This window comes from Fusarium poae, chromosome 1, assembly GCF_019609905.1.
Source record: "Fusarium poae strain DAOMC 252244 chromosome 1, whole genome shotgun sequence".
Lineage (NCBI taxonomy): Eukaryota > Fungi > Ascomycota > Sordariomycetes > Hypocreales > Nectriaceae > Fusarium > Fusarium poae.
In genome coordinates, this window is record NC_058399.1 from 3,263,574 (window position 1) to 3,275,886 (window position 12,313).

General features: G+C 49.5%; 6 protein-coding genes across 6 annotated transcripts; 3 read left to right on the top strand and 3 right to left on the bottom strand.

Moving 5' to 3' along the window:
* Positions 1-1,961: 1,961 nt before the first annotated feature.
* On the top strand, positions 1,962-3,293 carry FPOAC1_001073 (uncharacterized protein; the record flags this gene model as incomplete). Its single annotated transcript, XM_044845679.1, has 5 exons — positions 1,962-2,126; positions 2,185-2,289; positions 2,345-2,721; positions 2,788-2,855; positions 2,911-3,293. The coding sequence occupies 5 exons, from the start codon at positions 1,962-1,964 to the stop codon at positions 3,291-3,293; spliced, it is 1,098 nt and encodes a 365-aa protein (XP_044711595.1).
* Positions 3,294-3,512: 219 nt separating this feature from the next.
* FPOAC1_001074 (uncharacterized protein) lies at positions 3,513-4,751 on the bottom strand (the record flags this gene model as incomplete). Its single annotated transcript, XM_044845680.1, has 1 exon — positions 3,513-4,751. The coding sequence occupies one exon, from the start codon at positions 4,749-4,751 to the stop codon at positions 3,513-3,515; it is 1,239 nt and encodes a 412-aa protein (XP_044711596.1).
* Positions 4,752-5,579: 828 nt separating this feature from the next.
* Positions 5,580-6,897, top strand: FPOAC1_001075 (uncharacterized protein; the record flags this gene model as incomplete). Its single annotated transcript, XM_044845681.1, has 2 exons — positions 5,580-5,702; positions 5,764-6,897. The coding sequence occupies 2 exons, from the start codon at positions 5,580-5,582 to the stop codon at positions 6,895-6,897; spliced, it is 1,257 nt and encodes a 418-aa protein (XP_044711597.1).
* Positions 6,898-7,216: 319 nt separating this feature from the next.
* Positions 7,217-7,862, bottom strand: FPOAC1_001076 (uncharacterized protein; the record flags this gene model as incomplete). The annotated part of the gene is made up of 2 exons (XM_044845682.1): positions 7,217-7,473; positions 7,538-7,862. The coding sequence occupies 2 exons, from the start codon at positions 7,860-7,862 to the stop codon at positions 7,217-7,219; spliced, it is 582 nt and encodes a 193-aa protein (XP_044711598.1).
* Positions 7,863-8,249: 387 nt separating this feature from the next.
* FPOAC1_001077 (uncharacterized protein) lies at positions 8,250-8,710 on the bottom strand (the record flags this gene model as incomplete). The annotated part of the gene is made up of 2 exons (XM_044845683.1): positions 8,250-8,407; positions 8,485-8,710. 2 exons carry the CDS (start codon positions 8,708-8,710, stop codon positions 8,250-8,252), a joined length of 384 nt encoding a protein of 127 aa, XP_044711599.1.
* Positions 8,711-9,155: 445 nt separating this feature from the next.
* On the top strand, positions 9,156-10,773 carry FPOAC1_001078 (uncharacterized protein; the record flags this gene model as incomplete). The annotated part of the gene is made up of 3 exons (XM_044845684.1): positions 9,156-9,692; positions 9,746-10,356; positions 10,407-10,773. The coding sequence occupies 3 exons, from the start codon at positions 9,156-9,158 to the stop codon at positions 10,771-10,773; spliced, it is 1,515 nt and encodes a 504-aa protein (XP_044711600.1).
* Between the last annotated feature and the right edge of the window lie 1,540 nt (positions 10,774-12,313).

The window sequence follows — 12,313 nt, forward strand, 5'->3', positions numbered from 1 at the left end:
TTTGCTTTTACAATTAATTGTACAAAGAAGAAACAAGATTTGTACAAAACACTCGCGATTTCCAAGGTCTAAACCAATACTGACTTCTTCTCTGACAGGTAGGTACCTAGGTAATGAGTAGCAGAGAAGATGGCCTCTTAGCTTTAGGGTACAAAAATAAATGATCTAAAACCATCACCCTAATCAGCATAATGTGGCCTGCCAATTTCGTCACTCATGTCTGGAGTGGTCGACCAACTTTTCCGATAATTATCTACCCTAAGGCTTGACAATAAATTATCATTAAGCCCAGTACCTTAGTACCTATAAGCAAAGCTGCAACTCGATCAGCTTCTACTGTGATTGATCTAGTATAGCCCTATTAGGCATCCCTGACATCATATCTATATCCCCTGTCAGCTGCTATGGAACCACTTGGTTCCGTAGGTATTTGACACATCTGACAGCAGCTCCATCCCTAGTTAGATGCTGACTGCAATCTTCTCACCATATTCTATTGTCCTCTCCGCTCTTCTCCTGTCACAAAATAAGCATGCACTGTAATTTGTAGATCTATAAACAAATCGGCGCCTCCGGGTTGATGAACCTGATGTGACAGGCTTGATGTGGGGAGTGGGAGCGGGAGTGGAGAAAAGATGCAAGGAGGGAGGGTATCATCGAGTGCTGAAAGCAGCAACTTCAGCGAATTTGTGTTGGCTATTCTATACGATCAAGTATGTAACTACTGCATCTCGGCTGGTTTCAAGAGAGAGTATGTGCTGCACTATCCTCTAGAGTCTGTTCCAGAAGTATTCTTCCGTTACAGCTTTCGAAAGACTTGCCAAATGTGAACATTACAGACAGTACAGTAAAAATATGCATGCATTTCTGATGATCTACGTTACATGCATTTTACATGCCATATCTTGCAGCAATATGACATGTAGAGAGTGAGTAACCAGCAAAAGCTGGGCAGAATAGCATAAGGAACCGAAAACTTGGTTTCTGGAAACCTGTCAAATTTTAGTTAGGCAGAGAAGGCCTTACTTTTCTTCTTTTTTCCCAAATTTTATTTGATCGATTTCTCAGATTTCGATCGATCTCGCTACCAAGTACTCTCTGCTGATCTGCTGCGTTGTACTGAATGTGTTTGCTTTTTCCTGGAGCTTTGTCTCTAGATCCTGGCACTCAGCACTCAGCTGTAACAGCCAGCAGGAGAAATGTCTCACTTGGAGGCTGCAAAAAAAGAAAGCGCAAGTCACGATTGGTTAGAATCCTAGGCAGTCTGATGGATACTGCAGTTCCTGCATACATGGTGTAAATGAGAAAGAGAGCCTTTCGCATGAAATCATTGAGTGAGCTGCAGAGAAAAAAAGAAATATATTCATACTCAATATTAATACCATAGTAACGCGCTGCCGGCTGTAATAAATGCCGTCACTGAATAGGCAAGACGCTAGAATTCAATTCGTTCAGGATCCTGTCTTTTCAGTTACAAGACTTATACCATATTGTTCAGGGCTCAATACACCGTCATGGCTTACATCTGATATCCATATTAACTACAACCCTTCAACAAAACAAAACAAAAACAATTCCACGGGGATACCGATACAGCGTGTTTTACTGTACCACGCAATTCAGCCGTCATCCTAGCCCAGTCCAGCCCGCCAAATTTATAATTGGGTATTTTTTAATCTATCGTGGACCGTATCAAACCCCCTGCACAAAAGCAACGAGTATACAGAATTTCATCCCAACAAGCCAAGCCAGCCAGGCCTTGCGGATCCTCTCAGAGAGCCTCCCTTCCTTTACTTAGTTACTTATATGTAATGTGCATCTCCAGATCTGTCTCGTCTCTCAAACCTCAAACTTGGTGTCTTGCAATGTTACATGTCACTATATAATTATTACACAACACGACACTACACTACACCCCCATCACATTCCTTTAATCATATCCATTACCTTAATTGCCCACGATGGTTTCGGAGTTTACATCAACCGAGAGCAACGCGATGCAGATCTATGCTCCAAGCATTGCTTTCTTTCTTGTTACACCTCTTTTCATAGCTTTCCGATTCTGGAGTCGCATAACACGGAGAACGGGACTAGGCTGGGATGACATGACCATTATAATATCTTTTGTAAGTGCTTGTCCACTAGAAATCTTCGCAAGAGACTATACTAACAATGACGACGCAGTCATGTGCTGTGGCTGTTCAGACCATCATGATGGTCGCATGTAATTACGGCTTTGGCCAACATATCAAGACGTTGACCACAAGTGACAAGATAATATCACTCAAGGTATACATCATACTCAAGCAACGAATACGTCTCCAGCTGTACTAACTGGAATTAGCTATACTATATTGCCCAGATCTTCTACAAGCTCACCATGAACCTGGCCAAGATCTCAATGCTCCTGCTCTACCTCCGCATCTTCGTCCACAGATGGTTTCGCAGGTGCTGCTTTACCCTCATGGGTCTTGTCACCTGTTACATGATAACCGCAGTGGCCCTGTCTATCTTGCAATGCTACCCCATCAGCGGCGCCTGGGATAGGTCGTTGCCTCCAACTTGCATCGATTTGGAAAAGTTCTGGCTTGCAAACGCGGGCTTCTCTATAGCCTCAGACACTTTGATATTGATGCTTCCCATGCATCCTATCTGCACTAGCAATCTCTCAGTCGCTCAAAAGCGAGGGCTCATTATGCTTCTCGCTACAGGCGGTGGTCTGTAAGTGAAACTCCAAGACAAGCAACCCTAAAGTCGGGTATTTTTAGCTAACGCCTGTCTCCCAAGTGTTATAACAACGTCTATCGTGCGCATGACAACTCTCACATTCTCGGCCAAAACTCCCGATACAACTTGTATGTTCCTCCCTCATCGCAACACATGCTTTACCAGTACTGACATTCTTCCTAGTCGACATCAGTTCCATCATGTGGTCTATCATCGAGCAAAACTTGGCCATCATCTGCACATGCCTACCAATGTGTCGCCTACCCATCGCCACACGCTTTCCACTTTGGGTCTCAGAGTCAGAGTTGACAACACCTGATACCTCTGAGCCTGCCGACCCATCTAAACGTCAGACTAGACGGTGGAGTCCTTACACCGGGCCCAGGAACGTACAAGGGATCACGCGAAGCATAGTCATCACCAACGACGAAACGAGTGACGAACTCGCATTGGATCCAGCGGAGAGAACATTTACCATGTCAACAATGTCGAGCGATATTGGTGCGATACGGAAGATTGTTGAGTATGAAATCACATTTGAGACTGCATCCGATGCCAACTCCTAGTTACATTTCACATGGTTAGGGTCTTACTGGTTTAAGGACCGATTGACATACTGCTATACGCAGAGCATTTCTTTTGTTTAATTTTTTTGACGGGCGTATATTGATTTAAAAGCGAAGCGAAGCGTTTACCAAGGATTCATTACGAGGCATTTAGACTTTAAATTTTCTTTTGTACAGATGTGATATACATTTAGATAGGTAGCCAAAGACCATGCAGGATTAGCTCATGCCCTCCATAAATTCAACACGATCAAGAATCATCTGGCGGTATCCCATGTACTCCTTGAGACCCTCCCATTCAGGTCCAGACTCCTCTCCGTGCCTCCAAGGTTCCTTGAATCCCCAGGCACATGCAATTTTGTCCATTGCCGCTCGCTCCTCTTCTCTCATCCAACGGGTTCGCAGCGGCGTACCAGGTGCCCATGTCACACGCTTCATCTGGTCCTTGTTACTCAGCTTGGCAATCATTCCCATCGATCCTACAACCATGAAGTATCCGGAAATACCAGCAATGCCAATTCCCGTTGCCGTCGACACGTCCATTGTGTTTTGCCAGTATGTGGCATATGCGGTTGCAAGACCGAAGATGCCAAATGGGAGGGTACCCAGGGCGAGGGCAGGAGTAGTGGCGTTCTTGATAAGTTTCTGGCGCTTAAAGGCGGGAAGACTGAATGAGGCCTCTACGATACCGAGAGCTGCGTCCAGGTGCTTGAAATCAATGGCAGTCTGAAGGGCCATATCGGCAACGTCCTTCTCAATGGCCTTGACTGCTGCGTTGGGATTTGACGACACATATTGAACTACACCATTCTTCACCACAGGCTTCTTTTTGGTCGCATACATTTCGAATACAGCGGGGAGCGACTCGGGTCGACCAAGCGAGGACTGAATGGCGACGTAAAGCTCAAGGAAAGCGGGCGTGATCTCGACATTGGGTTGCGAAATGATAGCGTACGCCGAGTATGAAATCTTCTTGACGCTATCGGCCAACCCCGCATCCATGGTGTTTGGTCTCTGGCCAGTTCGCTCTGCTCCCAATTCCATGAGCTTTGACGTTGATGCTCTTGATTGAGCCTCAGCTCTGTGGATCTGCGGCTGAAGAGCCTGAGCAGCCTTGAGGCATGTCTCGAGGGCCGCGGTCGTCAATTGCTTCGCCGGGATACCATCAGTCGCAAGAAACTTCTTCTTTGTGCTTTCCACGATGTTTGCCAGTTGTGTTGGATCGGTCAGTTGTCTGGGGACTTTCTCCGCATCAGCGGGCTGAATGTTGAGATCAGGATATGTCGAAGATGTTGCAGCCCATCGTGTACTTGTTCCTCTAATCTCAGACTTTCGGCTGTGGCGGACAGTGGCTAGAAGAGCTCCGCTGACAAAGGCTTGGTTGGCGATTGTAGGCGCTGGTGTGAAGGCGCATCGTAAGCAGACATTGCCAATTTTACGAGCGGGTAGGCGAGACATTGTGAGTAATCCGGAGCGGTGATGTTGATGATTGTGCGCTTTTAACCCCGGCTTTTAACCTTTCACTGATTGCCTGCCTGCGTCGTTCCCTGGAGCAAATTTTCTCCCCACCTCAGTTGTCGTTGATGCTATTCAGAAACTACCTAGCCCGACTCTGAAATTCGCAAGTCATGATACGCGAGCGGGAGGACCCACATGTCCATGAGTGACAAACGTTGATAGGCCTGTGGCTTGATAGGAACTGGGGAGATAAGTTGAACAATTTACTGATATAGTTAATTTCTCAATTATGCGTTAGCAATTGACTTAATCATAACTTCAAGGAGTATCCATGAATATCAGAACACCTGAATAGACTGATCATGCGTACCAGGCACGGATACTCATAGAAACCAGTCGTCGTGACTCTTTAAGCTGTATCTCCAAGGAACTTGGGCACTAGAACAAAGCGGGGCGCAGCCCAGCGTGTCCACTGTAAGGGAAGTAGCGGTGCTGCCCTCCATCTTCTGCGGGCAGCGAGCGTTCCATTGGCCATGACGAAACATGATGTGGCTCTTGCCTTTGGATATCCGATCTCAACTGATTCAGCATTCCAGGGTACAACTTCAACCTCTTTATATCTGATCTTTAGCCGGGCCTTACTTATCACTGCTGCCTCGCCTGGCTGCGCTGTGCTGTAGACTCTCATATATCACCCAGGATCTGGGCACTCCACCGTTTTAGTCCGAGGTCCCCGAATCGCCTAGCTCTCATTCATCCTACCGACGACATCTGAACTTGTTCGCGACACCACACTCGAGGTTTCCGACGTCACAAACCACCTTCGCGATGCCTCCTCCACCTCCACCACCCCCTCCGCCGCCACCTGGTGGTATGGGTGGTCCTCCACCTCCGCCTCCTCCTCCCCCAGGAGGTCTTCCTGGACGTCCAGCAGCAGGAGCAGGTAACAGGGTATGTCCGTCCATAGCGAAGACCTGCGCCAGTTTGAATAGAAACTCACAACTCCTTCCAGGGCGCTCTTCTGTCAGATATTCATAAAGGCAGAGCCCTCAAGAAAGCTGTCACCAACGACCGTTCGGCACCAGTAGTTGGGAAAGTGTCCGACTCCTCCGCTGGCCCCCCTATTGGCGGCGCGCCTCCTGTCCCGAAAATCGGTGGTGCTCCTCCTGTTCCTGGCCTGGCGCCATCAGTCCCTGGAAACCGGGCAAGAAGTAACAGCGACCAAGGATCTCGCGACTCTACCACAACTACCGATGCCGTGCCGCAGCTGGGTGGACTGTTCGCAGGGGGGATGCCCAAGCTGAAGAAGAGGGGAGGAGGTGTAGATACAGGCGCCAATTCCGAGTCTTCTTATCGATCCGATTCCGAAACCATCACCTCCGCACCCAGGCCTCCTGCTGCTTCAGCGCCAAGACCACCTTCAGCTGTTGCGCCAGCAATTCCTGGACGAGGGCCTCCAGTACCGCCTCCAGGAGGAGCAGCAGGCTTGAGGAAGACAACGCCGATGGGATCCAAGCCTCCGCCTCCCCCTATAGGGAAGAAGCCGCCTCCACTGCCGACATCGCGGAAGCCCTCATCTATGTCGCTGCCACCCTCTGCATCCTCACCAAACTTGGTACCTTCAGCCCCCCCTCCTCCACCGCCTTCAAGTCACGCACCAGCTGCTCCTCCTCCACCTCCTCCCTCTGCGGCTCCTCCACCCCCTAGTCAATCTCCAGGATCTCGGTCTTCGGTACCACCTCCGCCGCCTCCTCCTCCGCCCGGAGCAAACCATGCAACATCATCCCTTGCTGCGCAGGCTACCCTTCGTGCTGCTGGCCAAGCATCACCAAACGCCGCTCCTCCTCCCCCTCCAGCGAGTGCGCCTTCACCTCCACCACCAACAACACGTTCACGAGGCTCCTCTCTCCGTCACTCCATGCTGGATCCAAGTATGTTTACTTTGACAGCAAACGGAGGAAAGTCACCAAGTCCTACACATTCGCCTTCACAAACACCTAGTGGTGGACACATTGAGATCCATGACCCCAGGTGGCAGTTCAAGGATGAGGGTCTGTTCCCAAAGCCCAGAGATTTTGTAGGAGGAACAAGAAGATACCGGGCAGGAAGAGGAAGTAGTATTCCTCTCGATCTGAGTGCTCTCTGAAAAATGGAAGAGTTTAAAAATGGAATTCGTGCCCTTGAACAGTTTATCCACCAAGTGTGTTCATGATTAGACGAGCAGCATGACAGTTTTGAATGGTTTGGGTATGCTAAATTACATATAACCAATATAAATAAATATTATATCGTTGAATTATGCCGTATCTGTGAAATGAGCTGAATAGAAGGGACCTGGTCATGTTCATGTGGGATGTGTGGTCAAGTGGTCTCATTGATTTTCAGAATACCATATACACAAATATAGTACACTCGAGTTAAGTACTCCTCCAAATATTGTACATTTATGGATAGCCATTTTAAGCTTACATAGACTTAAGGTAGTTGGTCTCCTTAATCTTGGCCCTTCTCTCCTTTCGCATCGCCCTCTTGAGCTCTTCTCGCTTTTGTGCGGCCTCGACGTTGTGTTCAACGCCCTTGTTCTCCTCGCCGAGAATGTTGATAGACTGTTGCTGGATGGGGACCTTGGGAGCTAGGGCTTCAAGGTTGCCTTCGGCCAATAGCTTGGCCTCATGAGCCTTTTGACGCTTTGCCGCCAGTTTTCTTTGCTTCTTAGATTTTGCTGCAGAGGATGTTAGTACAATTGGTTGACACAGATACCTGGATCAGGTATTGTGATAACGTACAGAATTCGTCTCCAGCGTCTGCGTCCGCCGCATCGGCATCCTTCTTCTTCACATCCAAGCACCTCCATAACCACTCTGGGTACTCATCGTCGTGTTTCGCAACAGGGTCCTGTCCAGCCTTGGTGTAGTTCAGTCCGCTGAGGATAGTTCCGGGTGCACATGATGATCGTGGGGCAGGAGCATCCTTGAGGGCTTCGCCAGGTGCCGTAACGGGGGTCGAAAGCGTGGGCTCGGCATATCGGAAAGGCGTCGTCGTCGTGAATTGACGAAAGATGGGCTGAGACCGCCGCAGGGTAGTGGTGCGCAGGCACCGAGTGCAGAACATGATGATTGCCGATGGATGTTGGTAGTCGGAGTGTGACAAGGCTCGAGATTCTGGAGAAATTTTGGAGGTGCGAGATGTGGAGAGCCAATGGGAAGTCAAACAACCTCTAATTGTCAGCCTCGCCCCAAAAGCCCGCGCAAGCTCGAGCGACTTATATAATTGGATCCAATGTGCAGAGACTGTACAGATTCTTTATGGGTTCTTTTCATTTCATTTTTCCGTGATATATACACACAGTCATACAAGGCCGAGGTGGTCATTACACCTTTTATAGCAAGCCGAGCTGGTCACAATCATGTTGTGATATCAAGGCTAAAAGGTCCCTCCTGTTTAGATAACCAAATCCCGCTCAATCCCGTCCCAAGCCATGACTTAAAATCATTTCCCTTACGAAGAGAATCGACCATGGTTCATCTTGGCGATCTTGTCGCTTGTGTGAACCTTGGCCGCCAGGTCAAGATCTTGTTCCTTCTGGTCGACATAGTTTTGTTGCAAGAACTTGGTGCCCTTGATCTTGTTTGTCTTGAGCAATTGGAGATATCGCTCTAGTTTTAATTGTTAGTTGGTACTCCAGCGCGCAGTTTCAAGACCTCAGTAGAGCTCCAGATGCGGCCAAACTAACCTCGGAGGTGGCCGCAGTTCTCGAGGTGGTTGACACCCTCACGAACGTAGCACTTGTTCAGCTCCTCACCAACAAGTCGGGTCATCATGGCGCCGACCCATTGTTCCCTGATGAGGGCATCCTCAGCAGCCTTGAAGGCCTTTGTATCATCGTAGTCGACACCGTTAAAGGTGGGAGCGACGGTAGGCTTCTGGGCCTTGAATTGCTCGGACTCGGGAGTAGGCATTGTGAACTGAATTGAGATTCGTCGGCTTGGGAACTCGTTTGTTAAAATGGAGCGTGGGACGGCGCGCAAGGCTGACAATGGACTCAATCGATATCGGCGACTTGATAATTACGTCCGAGTAGCTTGAAGCTCAACCTAAGTGAATTGCATGTCCAATGATAGGCGACCTGATTTATCAGGCAAGCACGGACCCGCTTACACCACCACCACCTTCCCTGTCAGTCGCAGAATCGTCACCGCCTTTGATTGACCCACCATTTTGACGGCAAAAAAAAAAAAACTCTGTCGCGCATACCTGAGCCAGCCTCCAGCTTAAAACCCAGTGCCGGTCGCAACAGAATTCCTCTTTCTACATCCGCCCTCTTCCCATCATTTTTCCTGTCTATTCATCCCGCTTAGACATTACTTCTTCCTTATCCCCCTTCTACCTTAATACATAATCACAATGGCCAAGTCTACCACAAAGGAGAGCAAGAAGGCTAAGGTCGCTGAGCCTCTCAGCACCGTCAAGGCCGGAAAGGTTTCCAAGTCTACCAAGTCCAAGGACGTCAAGCCTGTCGCCAAGAAGGTCACCAAGGAGAAGGACTCTAAGAAGAGCAAGAAGAAGGCTGAGCCCGAGTCTTCTTCCGAGTCCGAGTCTGAGAGCGAGTCTGAGGCTTCCGCCTCTGACTCCGACTCCGACTCTTCTTCCTCTGAGGAGGAGAAGCCTGCCCCCAAGAAGGCCGCCAAGGCCAAGGCTACCCCCGCTAAGAAGGTCGAGTCTTCTGACTCTTCCGACTCCGACTCCGACTCTAAGTCCGACTCTGACTCTGACTCTGACAGCGAGTCCGAGGAGGAGAAGCCCAAGGCCAAGGCTGCCAAGACCAACGGCACTGCTAAGGCTGCCCCCGCTAAGAAGGCTGAGTCTTCCGACTCTGACTCCGATTCTGACTCTGACTCTGAGAGCGAGGAGGAGAAGCCTGCCGCCAAGGTTGCCGAGAAGGTTCGTCCATCTAAACTCTCTTTTTTCATTATAATTGTACTAATCTTCCATAGAAGGCCGATTCCTCTGACTCCGACTCCGACTCTGACAACTCCGACAACGACTCTGATGACTCCGACAGCAGCGACTCCGATGAGGAGGCTGGTGCCAAGGTCGAGAAGACTGAGGATGCTCCCTCCAAGAAGCGTAAGGCTGAGGATGATGGTGATGCCGATGCCAAGAAGGCCAAGTCCGATGAGCCCACTACCCTCTTCGCCGGCAGCCTGTCCTGGTCCATTGATGACAACGCCCTCTACGAGGCTTTCAAGCACATTGAGGGTCTTGCCAACGCTCGTGTCATGACCGAGAAGGGCACTGGCCGCAGCCGTGGCTTCGGTTACGTTGATTTCAACGATGCCGCCTCTTGCACCAAGGCTTACGAGACCATGAACGGTACCGAGCTTGAGGGTCGTGCCATCAACCTCGACTACGCCAACGCTCGCCCTGCTGAGGCCAACCCTGCCGCCCGCGCTGCCGACCGTGCTCAGCGCCACGGTGATACTGTCAGCCCAGAGAGCGACACCCTCTTCGTCGGTAACCTTCCTTTCGACGTTGACCAGGACAGCGTCCGCGCTTTCTTCGAGGAGGTCGCCGCTGTTGCCAGCGTTCGCCTTCCTACCGACCCGTAAGTTCCCTTGCTCTCATCAACATGTTCATTGTACTAACTCTCAACAGTGACAGCGGTAACCTCAAGGGTTTCGGTTACGTCAGCTTCAACTCCGTTGAGGATGCCAAGCAGGTCTTCGAGGCCAAGAACGGTGCCCCTATCGGCAACGGTCGCATGTCCCGTGCCGTTCGTCTAGACTACGCTAGCAGCAAGCCTCAACAGGGCGGCGGCGGCGGCGGCTTCGGTGGTGGTCGTGGTGGTGGCCGAGGTGGCGGTCGTGGAGGTTTCGGAGGTCGTGGTGGTGGTGGTCGAGGTGGCGGTCGTGGTGGTTTCGGAGGTCGTGGTGGTGGCCGCGGCGGTGGCCGTGGTGGCTTCGGCACTGGAGCTAACAGCACTCCTACCGCCTTCTCTGGTTCCAAGATCTCTTTCGATTAAACGTGGGTTGATGTGCAACAGTTGCAGACCGAGGGCTTCTGGCGGGGTTTCCAACAAGTGGGCTTTTGTGGGCTGTCGATTCAACACAAGTTAAAGCTCCATCGTGGGGTAGTGGGCTTTGAGAATACGCTTCACGCGTAAGCATTGATAGACCTGGGGGCTATTACACTTGGGACCGAGGGCTCGTGGCATCTTGCAAAAGTACCATCGCTGGTGCTTGTGGCTTTTTGACGTTGGCTTTTGATGTCTGTCGTAAAGACAGACACCACGTGGGCTTCTGAGGGATTTGTTGACGGCTCTTTGGGAAGAGGCTTCCTTTGTCTGCTTGCAGACATCGCGGAGTGGACCAAGTCGGTTCTTGCGAATACTCTGAGGGTCCTGGGGGCTTTTCGAAACACGACCACTACGATGCCATTGCCTGTCCTCAGGCTTCAACTGGTGATGATCTCCTGCCTCTAATGTCTAGACCACCTTGATTTGTTATACCATGTATTTTGTACTCGGAGTTGTTTTCATCGTTTGATGTTGGTGAGTATACCACTGCCGTTATTCTTTCGATTATGTAGCATCGGGATATGTCCACTTCCCAGGTATAGGGGCGCAATAAAAGTTAGATCATGATTTCTTTCATATCAAAATTATTTAATCTGAGTGTGCCCACGATCGTGAATGTGTTGTGCTTATGAAATATCCTGAAATATTTAAACATAAATCTTTTGATGTTACAAGTTGATATGACTGCCGTCTGTTTATGCTTTAGGTGCATGAATATTTACATAGTACTAGTCAACCAGCATGACTTGGCACAGCTGAGGACATAAGATAGTCTAGTTATGACGTCGAATTGGAAATTTATACATGTGGCGTGTGATACGACTCAGCCCGAGACAGCGCGTGCGGAGAGGCCAGTCTTATGGGAAGCTGCTCCCGCGTGAGCAAAGGAACTGATCGTGCTACACTGGTGGTCCCTGGATTTGTTGGGGAAAGGCGACATGTCATGAAGGACAAGTCCAGAGAGGTCAGCCATAGGAGTCAGCTGGTATAGACTGTTTTATGAAAATTTCCCAGTACAGTATCAGGATATCTTCAAAACAAGACACTGGTAATAATTTCTTTAGAAATATATCCGAAAATCGACAAGGAATAAAGTGCCGTCGTTTTAGGTTTCACGTTACACGCATGATAGAGACCCATTAAAGTCGACAGATCGATAAGTAATGAAGAAAAGGGCCTTGATGATTGACCCACGTATTATAATAAACATGGGCAGACAATCATATTATGGAAACAATAGATCCGACGCTAGATGAGTGAGATTGTACGATACAATAGGATGGTCAGCAGCCTCAGTCAGCCCCATTTCATTACTGAGTGTTTCGGTGTAAGTTGATGACACAAAAACTTAAATCACAGTACAGAAAACGTTGAGATAGACAGATCTGGCTGTTTGATCGACTGTCTAGGTTGTTTTTGTGAACCCAACCCCGCCTTGTACTCATGACCGGTATGTTCGTACTGCATGCTCATAAAGAGAGGCGGG